At 37.3% G+C, this 18,000-nt stretch overlaps 1 protein-coding gene across 1 annotated transcript in view; it reads left to right on the forward strand.

Annotated features, from left to right (window-relative positions):
• The window catches only part of DNAJC10 (DnaJ heat shock protein family (Hsp40) member C10), a 36,541-nt gene that overhangs the window by 12,308 nt on the left and 6,233 nt on the right, over positions 1-18,000 (forward strand). Inside the window, exons 9-20 of the mRNA XM_084643179.1 lie at positions 1,900-1,943; positions 2,339-2,476; positions 3,734-3,823; positions 4,587-4,700; positions 5,938-6,052; positions 9,948-10,075; positions 10,391-10,507; positions 11,881-11,982; positions 12,583-12,738; positions 14,087-14,220; positions 16,079-16,132; positions 16,766-16,913. Coding sequence (XP_084499305.1) covers positions 1,900-1,943; positions 2,339-2,476; positions 3,734-3,823; positions 4,587-4,700; positions 5,938-6,052; positions 9,948-10,075; positions 10,391-10,507; positions 11,881-11,982; positions 12,583-12,738; positions 14,087-14,220; positions 16,079-16,132; positions 16,766-16,913 — 1,340 coding nt within the window. The remainder of the gene's footprint in view (positions 1-1,899; positions 1,944-2,338; positions 2,477-3,733; positions 3,824-4,586; positions 4,701-5,937; positions 6,053-9,947; positions 10,076-10,390; positions 10,508-11,880; positions 11,983-12,582; positions 12,739-14,086; positions 14,221-16,078; positions 16,133-16,765; positions 16,914-18,000) is intronic.

Here is an 18,000-nt window from a genome sequence, read left to right on the forward strand (position 1 = left end):
AATTCTCTTTTGTTTTTTGCTGACAGTGACATATTTGCTGCTGCTTCTAATGAATATTTTAGTGGGGTAAAATTCATACAGTGTGGAAGGCCAGCACAAGGCCATATGGACCACTTAAGCCCCATTATAGGGCTACTAGGGAAAGGGAACATTAATGGAGGAACTATACAGTGGTGCTTCCACACCCTAAATGTGTGACAGGATTGGCCTCTGTCCTGGGCTCAATGAGTGAGGCCTTGCCATAGGATCCATACTTTTGCAGTAGCCCCCACATCCCATGCAACTGACACAGACAGGTTTTGGCTGCTGTTACAGCTCATAAGCTGCAACATCAGATACGAGAAAAGTATGCAGCATCCCTGCTCATTGGCCCTGGATTGGTGGGAGTGGTGGACTTTCCCTCTCCAATCATAATGCAAAAAAGATTGAATAATGATTAAATATTTTAGGCATTATGTAGCCCTTGCACAACCTAAGTTTGCATATCGCAAACTACGGATCTGATGATCAAATAATAAAAAACGGGACGGGTGAACTTTTTAAATAAATAAACTCCCTTCTCCCTCCCTTGTATTTATCCCTCTGATGTATGTATAGAGAGCAATCACATCTCTCCTCAGCCTTCATTTGGTTAGTCTAAACAAACCAAGATCTTTGAGGCTCTTCTCATAAGGAAGGTAGGTTTTCCATTCCTCTGATCCTCCTACTAGCCCTTCTCTGCACCTGTTCCAGTTTGAATTAATCTTTCTTAAACATCGGAGACTAGAATTGCACATAGTATTCCAGATGAAGTCTCATTAGTGCCTTGTATAAAGGCAATAACACTTCCCTGTCTCTACTGGAAATACCTCACCTAATGCATCCTAGGAGTGCATTAGCCTTTTTCATAGCCACATCACATTAGCAGCTCATAGTCATCCTGTTATTAACCAGTACACCCAGGTCTGCCTCCTCCTCTGTTACTTCCAACTCAAAAGTCCCCAGTTGATAGCAAAAATTCTTGTTGTTAGTCCCTAAGTGCATCACCTTGCACTTTGCACTGTTAAATTTCATCTCATTTCTATTACTCCAGTTTTCAAGGTCATCTAGATCTTGTATGATATTCCGGTCCTCCTCCATTTTGGCCTTACTTTCCAACTTTGTGTCATCTGCAAATTTTATTAGCACACTCCTGCTTTTTGGGCCAAGGTCAGTAACGAAAATGTTAAATAAGATTAGTCTCAGGATTGATCCCTGAGAAACTCCACTAGTAATCTCCCTCTAGCCTGAAAGTTCATCTTTCAGCATGACACATTGTAGTCTCCTCTGTAACCTGTTCCTTATCTATCTTTTAATACTTATATCAATCCCCATCTTCTCCAATTTAACTAATAATTTCCCTTGTGGAACTGTATCAAGCACTGAAAACCAGGTAGACTAAATCTACTGCATTTCCTTTTCAAAAACTCAGTTATCTTCTCAAGTTAGTACTTTTCAGAAACGTTTGTGGGGTTTCTAATAATTTCAATGAAATCTCTTTCTATGACAAAATTTGATACATAGGTAGATATTTTTAAAACACTGCTCAGGTGAGAATCAGTTTACAAGGGCAGGAATCATAAGCCATGTGAAACAACTGCTCATATTTCAAAATGAGGGGATTCTCTATCGATTAAGCCACTATAGAATATTTTCATTCACAATTGTCATCGCATAGGCAGTAGCTTCTCAAGATTTTCACTTGAAAAGCTACAAAAAAAAATTTTGTTTTTAAAAAGCTAGCAAACATGCATGGGAAAACTGTAGCCTGCTCCTTCTGGGATTCTTGGTGATAAGAAAAATTCTAAACTAGAGTAAGTTTAATTACTTGATCATTTAAAGCCTTGTGTTTAATGGTAAATCATTATTTTCATTTTCCAGATTGTTTGACTTCCCAGACGCGCCTTAAACTAGCTGGCATGTTGGTAAGCAGTATTTCATTTGGAGATGTTACCCATTATATTTAAATCAGAATTCCAAAAGGTGAAATCCTGATGCCATAAAAGTCAATGGCAAACTCTCACCGACTTCAGTGGGGCCAAGATTTCACCCAATAACTTTCAAACATTTTGTTTTCAAATCAGCTTAATGTTTGAGAGCCATCTCATTATTGGACATGATATAATGGAACTAAATGTTTAAAGGATTTCCTAAATTAGAGTACATGACTATCAAAGTATTGTTGTGCTTCCCTGTAAGTCTTCCTCCCCCCCCCCCATCTCTTAAAAACAGTAGCTAGTTGCCTCTATTGTATTTGCAGAAATTCTTCTGACCTTGAGTTTCAAAATAACACTATCAAATTGTTGCTTTTTTATTTTAGGAAGGCCTTGTTAATGTAGGCTGGATGGATTGTGCCACCCAGGGTGAGCTTTGTGATAATTTGGATATCTCATCTAGTACTACAGCATACTTTCCACCTGGAGCCACCTTAACTAATAAAGAGAAAGGAGGTGTTTTGGTATGAGTTACTTTTAAACAGTTTGGGTCTACATACAATATGGTGGTGGTGGTGATGAGAAAGTGGATTATAAACATTCACCAATCAAACAAAATTGAATTTATTACACTGAGAAATGCTTGTTCCCAGTTTTACATTTAACTTATGTGCTATTGGTAAATTTGATATATAATGAGCTAGATACCCCTCTTAAAATCTCAAAATGTGGTCTACATGCAGTGAAAATGGACTTGCACTGCATGTCACTATGGATATATGCTGTATTGTGCTATTCTCCTATTACCATATCACCTTAAACTCTTGTTTCAGTTGTCTTGAGGTTAATATTCTTAATTTATGCAAGAAAATCACCAATCTGAAACATGACTCTCCCTCTCTCTCATGCTACGGCCACCAAAGCCCTTCTTCAAAAGTGAACCTGAAGAGAAAGTAACAATCACTGGAGCTACATTAAATCCACCAGCATTGAGTTACTACTTCTTATGCACTTCCTGATGTTTGCAAAATTACAGAAATACAGTAACTAGATCTGAACTATACAAATAGTACAGTAAAATAGAGACATGTTGCCAAAGAAAGTGTTTTGTGAGTTGAGGCCATGACTTTGTTTTAGCACTCATTTTGACAAAGCACGGTATTTTGTGTTTTTAGTGCGGGGGATGGGGAGAAAAGCAGTGTGTAAGACAATGGGATTTAGTCTCCTATGTGCCTAAATCACTTTTTAAAAATGAGACTCTGGCGTCGCAACACTGAGCACAGTGTGCCTAAATACATTTTAAAATCTGGGCCTAAAACAGCAGACTGCTTAGAGTATAGTGTTCTTGTAATAGCAATTACTCTGAAACCAGCCATTAAAGGGAGGTTCGAATCAAGTAACATATGTTGATTAACAGCATTTTTCAGTTGATGAATGGGGACTAATCAGGTTAATTCTGTTGTGGATTGCTAATCAACGACAATCAGGTTAATGTTTATACATTTTATACAATTAGAAAAGGAGGACTTGTGGCACCTTAGAGACTAACCAATTTATTAGAGCATAAGGTTTCGTGAGCTACAGCTCACTTCCTCAGATGCATATCGTTATTTCCACGATATGCATCTGAGGAAGTGAGCTGTAGCTCACGAAAGCTTATGCTCTAATAAATTGGTTAGTCTCTAAGGTGCCACAAGTCCTCCTTTTCTTTTTGCGAATACAGACTAACACGGCTGCTACTCTGAAACCTATACAATTAGAGTGACTTTTTTCTCTTCTAGTTTCTTAACTCCTTGGATGCCAAAGAGATATATTTGGAAGTAATGCAGCATCTTCCAGATTTTGAAATGCTCTCTGCAGCCTCATTAGAGGTAAGCAGCCTCTCCCATCAACTTATCTTGTCTTCACCAGGACTGCTAAATCGATGCCTGCTGCATTGATCGCAGCAGCACCGATTTGGCTGGTAGTAAAGACAAGCCCTAAGCCTCAGTCTCCTTTCACTAGGCTAATAATAATGTTTGCTGCAAGTGGTTCTCTAATGTGTCGCCTGCGGCTCTTTGCAGCACATGATGTTAAAACACTGATTTAATTATTAACCAATCAGGATGCTGTTACTGCGTTATTAACCCGATAAGTTATCATCTTGCACTAAGTTAACAACTTATTTGCTGTGAGAATGAGTATATATAAAATAAATATTCCCGTCATACTGTTAAATATTAATTGTAGTACAGTAAATGAAACAATGAATTCACACTTCTGTGGCTCATTTGGGTAATGTTGATCGCTACTTTGGCTCTTGAACAACTGAGGTCTGAGTATCACTGCTTTCAAGAGAGAATGCAAAGTTTAGCTATTTTGATCTAGTATGAGGGAGGCAAGTTGGAAGCAAGATTAAAAAGATATATAAAGTAGTTTTTAGATTTTCTCTCTTAGGGCGGTGCTCTATTGAAAAGCTGTTAAATTTATATCGTTTCGAAGGGCAATGCAATGTGTATTGGATAAGGATTTAGGTTCTGGTGAATTGCTTAGCATTTGATTTACAGTAACATGACTGAAAACATAGATTTAACTTACATAACTGGTAGAAACTGGAAGATAAGCATTTCTCTCTCATTTGCTTCCCATTTTAAGGACCATGTGGCTCATCACCGATGGCTGCTTTTCTTTCAGTTCGGTGGGAGTGACAAGTCAAATGTGCATGAGTTTAAAAAACTGAATTTTCTACTTAAAGATGAACATATTCAGGTAAGAATACTCATTTATTTAGCATTATGCACCCTAGCTTCCCATTAACAAGCTGTTTCATGTTATCTTCTTTATTATCACCTATCAGTTGTAAGTACTGAGTCAGATATTGCTCTCACACCTGTGTACATCTGGGGTAACACCACTGATTTCAGAACAAAATCTGGCCCATTAAGTAGAACTTGAGTATGTTAAAACATAAAAACTGAAAATAATTACAACACAAATTCTCCTAAACCTTCCTTATTGTATACGACTGTTGCATTGGATAGGTGATTCCTGCTGTAGGCCACAAATTTTTAAACTCGGGTGTGCAAAGTTAGGCACCCAAGTCCTGACTTAGATGTCTAAATCAAAGGGATTTTCACAGTCCTGGGCACTTGCAGCTTCCACTGAATTTAATATCAAATGTGCTGCACATTAACTAAACCTGAGTGGACTTAGGTACCTACGTATGGGTTAGGCACTTGTGTTTGAAAACTGGTTGTAGTCTGTATTTGTCTCATTTCAACAGTTACATTAGATATGTCTATGATAAACCTAGTGCAGTTTTTTCTTCACAGAAGATGAAGACCTACTTTAAACAAAAAAAGCCTTGAAAATCTTGAACAGTATTTTAAATATTTACCCCACAAAGATTTTATAATTATATTTGTGTGTGCTTGAAGCTGGAACTAAATTAACTTTCATTCTTAAAAGTAATTCAAAATAGCTCCTGTGTAACCAGGGGAAGCTTGTATATTTAAACACCATAGATCATACAGTTCTCTAATGCAAGTTCATAGTAATTTCCATGGACTTCAGTAGTTACTCTGCTAAGAGCAGAATTTGGTCCCCTAGTATTTATCTCAGATGCTATGTTCTCTCTTGATATTTTATTTGGAAGAAATTGGATTGTTTTAGTTTCTATTCCCTAAACCTGTCTTTGAGGTAAGAATTAGCAGTGATTAGCTGTGTCGCAATATTAAATTGTTTTGTTTTTAGAAGTTTTTCTCTATCTAATTGTGCTTGCGGTACATAATACATCTGTATGAATTGTATTACACCTTAAACATCGTATCAGTCTTTAGGATCAAAGACCACTAGCACTTATAAAAGAATATTGCATTTATAACGGACAGGAAGTACTATTTTGGAAAAGCATCTTAATTTATGTCAACTTTCCAAATATACTAATATAAATAAATTAGATTCCCTTATTTAAAAAACCCAAATGTTATTGTTTGTTTAATAATAGGTTGGAAAGATTGACTGCCTTTCTTCACCAAGTGTCTGCAGTAATCTGTATGTCTATCAGCCATGTCTAGCAGTCTTTAAAGGAAAGGGAACTGAAGATTATGAAATTCATCATGGTAAGGCAAACTGACAGAAGTTTTAAGATAATGTTTAATTTTTTTAGGTGAAGTCTTTTGCAAACTGAATTTGTTTTTCAGAACAGTTGTTTTCACAATTCTAATGATATTACATCATAATTTTGCTTTAACATTGCCTATTGTCTTGAGTTATATTATTCTGTATACTTTTTTCTTCTGTAAGCAATCCTCAAACCCCAAAAGGTTGTCCTCCGACTTATTCACTTTTTAGTACTCCCTCTATTTCAAAGACATCGTTACAGCCTTGGAATAAGAATGGGAATTTCTGAAGCTGATCAGTGCAGCTCTTTGCTTTGGCAAAGGTAGCTGAAAAATGATATAAGACACACCCTTCCCCATATGCTGATCACGCCGCTTGCACAACTCTTTTGGCTTCAGAATCTTGGGACTTGATCTCTTATTTTACATGTGTTCATTTGCTAATTTCACTTCCACCCACTGTTGTCACATTATGGGGTGAAATCCACATCAGTGAAGAGTTGTATCACCTCTTTCCCTGTAACCCCAAATGCCTCATAATGCCTTGTCACTGGCTCTCTGCCTGGAAGTCCCACAGTTAGCAACAAGCATGCATTCTGTCTATGTATTGGGCAGCCTTGGACCAATGCCTGCAATGCCACAGATTTCCACTGGCTTCACCTAGCCTTGGTTAACTACTGGGATGATGAGTCCACACAGTCCCCGGCCCTGAATTTTCCCAAAAACACATCTTCTGAAATGTCTAGCCCTGTCCTGGAACTATCAGAGGGATATTAAGGTTTGTTACCCTTTTAAGGAGTCATATTTTGCTACCTTAACTGGAATCATCAACAGCAATACTTTGCTACCTTAACTGGAATTATCAAACAGTTCATACCACTGGGTTGGTTTAGATTTTAAAAAAATAGGATTTTAAGTTAATTCAAGTATAAGAGATAAAATTAGAAATGGTTACCAGCAAATAAAAGTGAAAATACACATTTAAAACTAAATCTAGCAACTTTTGGTTCAAGGCTTTGTGTAAGATGGCCTTTCTCACCTACAGTCTTCCAGCAAGATAGTGGCTGACTCTCTCCTTGATCAGGATCTGTCCCAGAGGCCCAAAAGGTTCTGGTGCTTTTGTCTTAGGTAAAAGAGAGAATTTGGGGGTACCTGTCCCTTTCTTTGATAGGCCATTGAATCTTTGAAATGTATTCTTCTAAGGATATCCTCTTGCCCCCCAAAAAGTAAACTTTATCCAAAGCAGCAGGCGGAAGGCGACATGGGGTCTCATGATAAAGGAGGCTCCATGCTCTTTCTTCCTCCATTTGCGTTTGCTAAAATGCAAATTGTTCTGTTTCCTGCCATCTTCTCCCCCTAGTGTCTTGACGATGCTGTTTACTACTAATATGTAAATTGAGGTAAACACACATTCCTTTGTTTAGGATAGACCTGTTTAACAACGTTTGTCTAGGCAGCGCTGTGTGGTTTTGAATATGTTCTAACAACATACAGCGGGAAGTCATAACTTTACATATAATATTGCTACATACATTTCACCATGATATTATTGACGAGTGAGTTATTAGTTTTACTACATTAGTGTGCAGAGTGTGAATACAGGGGTGCTTTCAGTCACAGCCACTTTTGCCATATATGCTTAGTTCCTCCAAAGCTCACCAGTAAATAATTCCAAACCTATAATATTGAAGTGTCCCCTGTAAAGAATTCTGAAATGCTGTAAAAATTTAGGTATAGACTCAGGGCTGGAATTGCAGTTCATATAAATCAGTGTAGCTTCATCAAATTCAATTGACAGGTTATGTAGGGTTACACCAGCTGAAGATCTGGCTTTCAGGCTCTGAAGCATGAAGAGCATAGCACACAAATTTCAGAGTAACAGCCGTGTTAGTCTGTATTCGCAAAAAGAAAAGGAGTACTTGTGGCACCTTAGAGACTAACCAATTTATTTGAGCATGAGCTTTCGTGAGCTACAGCTCACTTCATCGGATGCATACTGTGGAAACTACAGGAGACATTATATACACAGAGACCATGAAACAATACCTCCTCCCACCCCACTCTCCTGCTGGTAATAGCTTATCTAAAGTGATCATCAAGTTGGGCCATTTCCAGCACAAATCCAGGTTTTCTCACCCTCCGCCCCCCCACACACAAACTCACTCTCCTGCTGGTGATAGCCCATCCAAAGTGACCACTCTCTTTAAAATGTGTATGATAATCAAGGTGGGCCATTTCCAGCACAAATCCAGGTTTTCTCAGCCCCCCCACCCCCCTCCAAAAACTACACACACAAACTCACTCTCCTGCTGGTAATAGCTCATCCAAAGCTCTGGTCACGCAATCACAGACATGAAGGTCGCTATCTTACAACAAAAAAACTTCAAATCCAGACTCCAGCGAGAAACTGCTGAATTGGAATTCATTTGCAAATTGGATACTATTAATTTAGGCTTAAATAGAGACTGGGAGTGGCTAAGTCATTATGCAAGGTAGCCTATTTCCCCTTGTTTTTTTCTAACCCCCTCCCTCCCCGACGTTCTGGTTAAACTTGGATTTATGCTGGAAATGGCCCACCTTGATTATCATGCACATTGGAAGGAGAGTGGTCAGTTTGGATGAGCTATTGCCAGCAGGAGAGTGAGTTTGTGTGTGTATGGGGGTGGGGTGGTAAAATTGTAGGGAGAGTGGTCGCTTTGGATGAGCTATTACCAGCAGGAGAGTGAGTTTGTGTGTGTGGTTTTTGGTGGGGGGTGAGAAAACCTGGATTTGTGCTGGAAATGGCCCAACTTGATGATCACTTTAGATAAGCTATTACCAGCAGGAGAGTGGGGTGGGAGGAGGTATTGTTTCATGGTCTCTGTGTATATAATGTCTTCTGTAGTTTCCACAGTATGCATCCGATGAAGTGAGCTGTAGCTCACAAAAGCTCATGCTCAAATAAATTGGTTAGTCTCTAAGGTGCCACAAGTACTCCTTTTCTTATAGCACACAAAAGATCTCAACCAGAAACTTAGTCTGATAAAACCTCCTACTGAGCTAAAGTCATTGCTTTAGAAGGGACCATTAGAGCTCCTGTCAAATAGGTATGACATTTTTGTAGCCAAATTCTATATAAGATGCAAACAGCATAAAGAGAATTTATCTTATTTTTAATGCTGGTATGACTGCAGTCGGTGCCAATTCATCTAACGTTGTCCTTGCAAGTTTTTAAAGATATCTGTATCGTCTCTTCAGAAGGCTCCTTTTAATTTGTACAGAATAGGTGGCATCTACAACCTTTGCCACAACTTGTACGTCTCCTATTTATTATTTTGGTTATGAGAGGGTAATGTTGAGGGTCTCATCTATCTAAACTGAGTGAGAGCTATATTAAATTGCATCATCACTGTGCTGTGACCTGAGACATTGCTACTTTGAGTTTCTTCAACTCAATCATTTTCAAAACAAAAAGCATTTTCCACAAAGAACACTAATTTTATATTTTATCCTGGCTAGACATTTTATGCCTTAAGCATTTTCTTATCCAAATATCCAACATGCATTGTCCTACTTGGTACCTACACTGAGCAGACTAGTGAAATGATGCTTACATCAGTTGAGGTAAGATGATAGCTTTACAGTTTATTTAATAAGGCCTTGTTCAAAGCCCATTTAAGTTAATTGAATAAGTCCCATTGACTTCAGTGGGCTTTGAATCAGGACCAGTGTGGCCAGTGACAAAGTTTGCATTTACCAGCTCTTCAGCCTGATCTCTGGTATAACATTTGTAATAAGACAAATCATACACTGTTAATGAAACATGCTCCTGTTTTTTGGTAAATGAATATTGAGTAATCATAAGAATATAGATATTAAGAATAACAGTGGGTTGTTTTGCGGTGGGTATTTTTAGGGAAGATGATCCTATATGACATAGTTGCATTCGCTAAGGAGAGTGTAAACTCTAATGTTATCACACTTGGGCCTCAGAATTTTCCTGGCAAGGAGAAGGAACCATGGCTTGTTGACTTCTTTGCACCTGTAAGTATTAGATTGCTATATTTCTTTTCCCTTTTTAGCTAAAATATGTAAATATTTTATTAAAATACCAGCATTTTGAAGATGATATTCTATAGCATGGAGCACCCTAATAATTCATTAATCCAAGGTTGCACCATTCCTACATTGAATGTTTTTATCCTTTATTGGAGTCTTGTTTGTCAAGACCACACACAAATTGCTTGGCATACTGAGAGACAATATATGTATTCATATTTCTGCAGAGAACTGCTTACAGGAGAGTTATATGTTTTTTGCTTTATTTTAACAGTAGTATTATGATTTGCATTTTTTTAGTGGTGTCCTCCATGTCGAGCTTTGTTGCCAGAGTTGAGAAAAGCATCAAAGCACCTTATTGGGCAGCTTAAATTTGGCACACTAGACTGCACAATCCATGAAGGGCTTTGCAACATGGTAAGCTGCAAGTATTAAAAGGTCTTATTCAATAAATTCTGTTTTCTTGTAGTTAAAATTTCAAAACACATCCAAAGAGGGTGCTCCATTATCAAGGCTTTTTTCAAGGGAATAAACTATACAGGTCTCTTAAAATCTGTAAACTTAAAATGTGTTCTGTAAAAGATTAAAGTCTTGTCCGGCCTCCTTAGTGGTCAGGAAAGGTTTGAATTCCAGTGTTGGATTATTCCCTTTTGAGAGAGAAATGATTGAGCACAGACCCAGTTACTCGTTCCTAATCTATTTACAAAATATACACTAGTGCTATTATTGCTTTGAACATGGAGAGATAAAAACAACAGAGCAGTTTACGCTGATGGAGCACCATTTTCAGAATGCCACAGAGAGTTCAAGTTCCCAGCCAGCCTACAGCTGCTTTGTAATGTGCATTGCTTTTGTCTGCAGTACAAATCAGGAATTTTGGAGGTCACAAGAAATGCAGGACCAGTCAACATATTTAAGAAGGCGCTTTCCTAAGCATTTTTGCCTTTTTACTTGCTTAGGCCTTTTCTATATATGTGCACTGCTTGAATTCAACAACAGATGTTAAAAAAAAAGTGTGTGTGTGTGTGTATTATATATATATATATAGTCAAACTGGTGTAATCTCCTAACATATGCACAATTAACCAGGATATTTCTGGTTTTATAGTGAAAAATTTAAAGTCGTAAGATACATGGGGAAATCGGCATAGAATTGAAAGCCTTAAAGATTGTGTACATTGGCAACTCCTCTGATACTGAAGGACTTAAATCGTTGAAGAATCTAGGTTTACAGATAGCAAAATTAATGTACAGTTAGTAGTACAGTACACGCTGTTTTACCTGAAGGTTGGGGAGTGGTACAGCTGAAAACTTCAAATAAAGGTTTTTGGTTTGTTTGTTTAGAAAATTAGGAGGGACAGGTCAGAAGACTTAGAAAAGGCTGTAATTTTGTTCCCTTAACCATGAGCACAGCGAAAGGAGTGTGGGATAGCTTTTAAACTCCAACAGTACAGCCTCTTCAACAAGCCAGCATCCTTTTCACTGTGAATTAGGTTTTGGAGACCCCACTCTTTTCTAGGCCTTCCAAACTCCCATTTATCAAAATCCAACAAATGATAGAAATGTAGGGCTGGAAGGGATCTCAGTAGGTCATCTAGTCTATCCCCCTCTCCCTCCCCCCCCCCCGCTAAGGCAAGATTAAGTATATTATCTAAAAGTTTGAAGAGTTGTATTGTGCAAAGCAAATTGGCTAGCAAGAATATGGATCATTAGTACCAATGGTCCTTAATGGATTGGCAGCAACCAGGAACATTCTTTGCAATTTGTTTTGTTGTTGTGTTTTTCAATAGCATAACATTAGAGCTTACCCAACAACAGTGGTGTTCAACCAGTCCAATGTTCATGAATATGAAGGGCATCACTCAGCTGAACAGATCTTGGCGTTTATAGAGGTATGTGACTCTCACATTATGACACCGTCAGTCCCTGAATTCACATTATACATGCTGTTTTGGTGTAAAACATTCCAAGGTATCTTTTCTAACCAGCTATCCTGATGTTCTTAAAATCAGAAAGAGTGGAGGGAGAGGAAGGATGGTCTTCTGAGTGGTAGTCTGGAAATTCAGAGACCTGGGTTCAGTTCCCTGCTATGCTACACACTTTCTCTGTGACCTTGAGCACGTCCTTTATGTCTCTATGCCTCAGTTCCCGGCCTGTAAAATGGTGTTAATAACACTTCCTAACTTTATAGGGAGGAGAAATACATTCATTATTGAGAGTGCTCAGAGACTGTGGTTCCCAATATATGTACCTAAAATTGTGAGTAGTTTTATCACTTTTGTGAAATAAGGTGCAGATCTCTACCTTCTCAATCCATTCTTCAAAGGCTGTTAATTTATAGGATTTTTGAGTTATTGATACTTAAAGACAAACAAGCTTCATTAGTGAGATGAGCATGGTAGTATTATGTAGTCTGTTTGTATTTGATAGTGCCGCATTCAGGATAATTTAATTGTATGTGAAATGTAAGTCTCATTATTTGTGTATTTCAGGATCTCATGAACCCTTCGGTGGTCTCCTTAACACCAGACACTTTCAGTACACTAGTTAAACAAAGAAAGCGGGATGAAGTCTGGATGGTTGATTTCTATGCTCCATGGTGTGGGCCTTGCCAGGCTTTAATGCCAGAATGGAAAAGGATGGCCAGGGTAAAATGGAAATCACATTCCAAGTTTTAAAATGTCCTATTTAATAGAAGTATTGAGACTGTTCAATAAATTGGCCTAGAGAAGTTACCATAAGTGGAAAAAAATGAGTGATTAATATAATGGACAAAATAATAAGTTCCTGCTTGGCAGTTTTATGTTGTCCCAACTTTTTAAGTTCCTGAACATTGCTACTGTCGTCCTATAATACCCATAATCCCACAAGTTTTGACAAGTTTTAGAATAACTTTCCTTGAAGTTTGATTAATTCATTATATATTGTGAATTATAAGGTGACTAGGTATTTGTGTTTAAAATAAAAAAGGTAAAAAAAGACATTTATGTACATTGGATCATAAATGGCTTTAAGTAACCATAACCGTTTTTCCCCTCTAACTTCATTAATGGATAGCTTATTATAATTATTTGTATTTAAGTAGCACCTAGAGGAACGAATCAGGATCTGGTTCTGATTTCAAATCGAGGTATAAAACATTAATTAAACATTATTTATATTTTTTAAAAAACCTGAAAATATTCTTTGAGGGCTTTTTCAATTCATGTTATTAAATAGTATTTCCAGGATGTTTTAAGTCTGCTTTTCAGTGATCTGTACACACTTCAGTATTCAGGTCTGTGCTTACTTTGCATGGCCATGTAATCTATGGCCATGCTCTATGTAATCATTTGTGTAATAGTATTGCAAATCTTTGATTTTTGTGCAGTCATGAGACCATTTGGTGCCAGTTAGCAGTGTGTATAGACTAATCATGGCTCTGGACATGTACAGTATAATACTGATTTTCATAAACACGAGTCGTACTAACAGTCAGTTATATGAACGCTTTTTCCCCAACCAGGGTATGAGGGACCCCATAACAAAAGTGATGTCAATTAAGAACAAGTTGACATCCCTTCACAGGCCAGTGCCGTCAGTGCATTGGAAGTCGCTTTACAGAGCTTAGAGGGACAAAAAAAAGCAATTCAGAGCACCATCCTGCAGCTTATGTACTGTACCTACTATAATTTTGAGATGTCCAGTTTTATGAATGTTTTGATTATTATGAATGTCTGTCTCCAGTTTGTTTATAAAATAGGGGTTCTACTACATGCATAGTATTTCATGTGCAAAGTATGTATGTGATTGTACACACACAGTTATCATAAAAAAAAAAAATCAGCCTTTTTGCTTTTTACCTGCCGAGTACTCCAGAGGTGAGGACTGCAATAAACGCTGATGTCTGAATTTTGAAGTATTCATCTCTGACAAAGATTCATATGCCAAGAACTAACCTCAATGTGATCCCAGAGTGATTTTACTAACTAGAAAATGCAATATTTTTTCTTTCAGTTGTTAAATGGATTAATCACTGTTGGCAGTATGGATTGTCAAAAATATTTTTCTTTCTGTCACCAAGAAAATGTACAGGGATATCCTGAAATAAGACTCTTTCCTCAAAAATCAAATACAGGTCGTCATTACTAGTAAGTGAATAACTGCTTACATTTGGAAAATACGTCATGATTTGTATTTCAAGAGTTATGCTATCTTCAAAATGTATTAAGGAGGGCCTGGGAGGGAAAATAGTATCTTTCAGATGGTAAGTCAAAGCCACTGGAAACTCATAAGTGTTTACAAGTATAGTATGAATGATTTTATTCTCACACATTCTGAGATTTTTCAGTTTTGTAATACTAAAATAATGCAAGAAATTAATTTAGTTTATCTAAATAATTGTTTGGGGTTCCTGTGTTTTATTATTAAGTTTGCCAGAGGTTTTCATGAGCAGCGTATTCATTAGTAACATAAAAACGAATTACATAACTTTAAACAATTAGTCCTTTGCCATGTCAATGGCCAAAATACATAGTTCAAACAGAACAGTGCCATAGACTCTTAAATTTTCCAGTCCTTTGTCTTCTGCAGCAAATATCAATAGCTCTAACTCACGGTGCATAGTTCAGTGCAACCTGACCTTTAAAACAGATCAGTATGCGTGTAGATATTATATATAAATAACCTTCTTTAGCATGTGTCTGATATCAACATTATAGAACTTTTGACCTTGCGTGTTCAGTGAGCACATTCACCACACCATTTCTTTGGGACACTGACAGAAAAATGCTAAATAGTGAAAAATACTACTGCTACGGAAAGTGAAATCTGACCATTTAAAAAAAAAATTTGTAACAGTGCTCCGATTCTTTATGATACATGATAGCTTTGTAACATCTAACACTTTACATTTCTGACCCTGGCACCTCAGAGGCAAATGGAATACTGAAGTAAGAGATTAAACTGAATTGGGAAAGACTAATGATTATTTATACAATTGAAGGGTTCCATCAAATGCTCATTGATAGTAAATTATATAGACTGTATTGAGGGGTGCCTAATAGGCTGTTGAAGCTTTGACTGTTGGACCGCCTATGATGAAAGTTGATTTTATTCTTCTTTTATATAAATCTCTCCCAAAGCACTAAAATTCCCCAGAAGAGGTGTTTTATTTTCCTTTTTTGGGGAAAAAAATTCAATCTTTAATAATGCAGATTTTGTAATTAAGAAATATGTTAAAATATACTCTGGGGATAAAGAGTGCCCCTGGAAAGAAATGCCACTAAGAACTGTTTGGTTAGATTTGACTGTGAATTTATATTTTGTGAAATAAACTCTCACAGCCTATGATTTATTAGTTTCACTAATTTGTGTGAAAATTCCTGTGAAAGATGTTTTTAAACAAACAATCCCCTACAGTATTTACAGTTCAAATAATAAACCTTTGGGTTACCAAGCTGAGATAAATGCAGAAGTTGATAGAATGAAAAGTAAAATTAATTGAAAATATTTCCATTGTAATAATAAAATGTTCTCTGTAAAATAGGTTAAAATTGGTTTTTTTACTTAATTGTGTTTTCCACTTGATCATGTGCTATTTTTTTGTCCCACCTATATTAGATTTAGAAACTTTATCTGGAAATATTACCAAAGACACAATGCTCACAAGCCTTTTTAGCTGACAAAAAGTCAATTTGACTGACGTACTAAATTTACCTTACTCTCCTTTAATTTAACATAACATAGGACCGATCCTTCCTTCTCTTCATGTTCCAGTACTTTACAATGTGTATTATTGACTTGTATTATTCAGATTTGAAATTAAAATAGCTTTTTCAATATCTGAACTATAGTAGAAATATATTTTAAAATGTATGCATTCAACTTAATTTTATATCAACCTTTGTGAATAGGTTGTTCTGGGTTCAGATTTAACACCTCTACAAAGTCTTTCAAACCTATTCAAGCTATTGTATAATTAGTATTTTCTTGTGTGTTCTCTAATAGTAGTTACAATGGTTGGCACAGGGATTCGTATTCGTTAAGGAGCTGGGCACTTGGGTGAGTTGTTACATTAAAATTTGTTCACAAGCTAGCCTAATGGTTGTGTCTAGGAGAAGCTGGCACCCAGATGCCATGGAAACAAAGCATTAGAAATGCCTAGATAGATGGATATGTTGCTTCATAAAACAGATGCAGGAATTTCTGTACTCTGTTGGCTCAAGCCTTAAAAGCATTGTTTAGAGAAGGTATTCTTAGCTTCCTACAACACGTCACATTAGCGTCACGTTCCTAAACCCACAGTAAATATAAAGCATTATTGTAGTCTTGGAACACAGCTCTTTGACTTCCCAGATTCAGACTAAGCACCAAGTTCAGGTCTTCTGAAGAAAGGAAGAAGATATTTCTATTGATGAGAAAAGACCATTCATATTGAATGGACACAGGTCTGCCCTCCCCACACTCAAATTAGACAACATCCTTAGTTTTTGGTTCAAGGAGGGATGAGATAATGCTTAGATGCCTATACCTCATGTAAACTAAAGGGCCTTTCAACATAATAGTATTACTGTGTTTATTTACATTTCATTATAGCTGTTCTCTAATTTCTGGAAGCTTTCTGTAGTGTAACTGCAATTTTAAATATATTTAAGGTTTTTAATTTTATTATAAATGTTTTTCCTCTCTCCCCAGATATTTACCTCAAGTATCCGTAGATCTGACACCTCAGAGCTTCACAGAAAAAGTTTTGCATGGGAAAGATCATTGGGTCATTGATTTTTATGCTCCTTGGTGTGGCCCTTGCCAAAATTTTGCTCCAGAATTTGAGGTGCTAGCTAGGGTAAGTTTTTAACCTATTGACACCAGCAGTTAGTTTGCTTCTGATAAGTAATAATAATACCTACTTCTTATATAGCTTTTCATCAGTAGACTGAGTAGTAGTTCTATATGCCACTGCCATGAAGTAAAATATTTATTTCAAAACTATAAATTGTAGGGCATGTCTACACAGTGAGTTACCAGGCAGCAAGCCATGGTGTGAATCTGCAGTGCACCAACTTGCCGCACGGTAATTCGTTATGTGGACAAGTCTTTTATTCCCCTCTCAGTTTATTTCCTCAGCACCATTAGGTACTTGCATATGTGACTGGAGAGAAGTTCTTCTCTAAACTTAGAAAAATCACATGTCCCTCTTCCCTGTAATGGAAGGGGACCATAATTTCTAATTTTTTATTTACTTTACTTTAAATATTTAGAAATCAGAGAAATTATGGTCCCCTTCCATTACAGGGAAGAGGGACATGTGATTTTTAAATAGGTCTTGCCAGTCCACTTGTGTTTGTCACCGCAGTATGTCAGTGTTTCATGTACATTAATGAGTTTATCCTCATTACCTCTGTGAAGTAGGCAAGTACCTTATTTTACAGATCAGAATCTGTGGCACAGGCAGATTCAGGGACTTGTCTAAGGTCAGAACCAGTGGTGGCAGAAAAAAGAACAAAACCCAAGTCTCTGTTCAGTGCTTTTGCCTTCCTTTGGTATATAAGAAAGGCGTCCCAGTAGTTCATGTCTTCATAGGGAGACAAATTGGTGACAGCCATGCCTAACTGAGCTCCAAAAGACAAACACAAATTTGAAAGTTGTAGGGATGAGATTCTGTGCTACACCTTTCAAAATGAGCAGCACAGAACTTGCAGACCAAGGCTAAGGGGAGGCTAAAGTGGTGTTAAGCTACCTTTGCGCCCTCCAGATTCAGGACTGCTGTAGGAAATGCAGCAACTCCAGCAGTTCTGGGGGTCTGACTAATTTACAGTAATCTCCTGGGGCTGCCCCATGGGCCGCAGCACTGACTGTGGTGCCACTATGGACACACCTCTCCCATATCCCTGGCACACATGCTCCTGCTTCGGGGCTTATTAGGGGGTACT

The sequence above is a fragment of the Lepidochelys olivacea genome, assembly GCF_965140295.1.
Source record: "Lepidochelys olivacea isolate rLepOli2 genome assembly, chromosome: 11".
In the NCBI taxonomy this organism is placed as follows: Eukaryota; Metazoa; Chordata; order Testudines; family Cheloniidae; genus Lepidochelys; species Lepidochelys olivacea.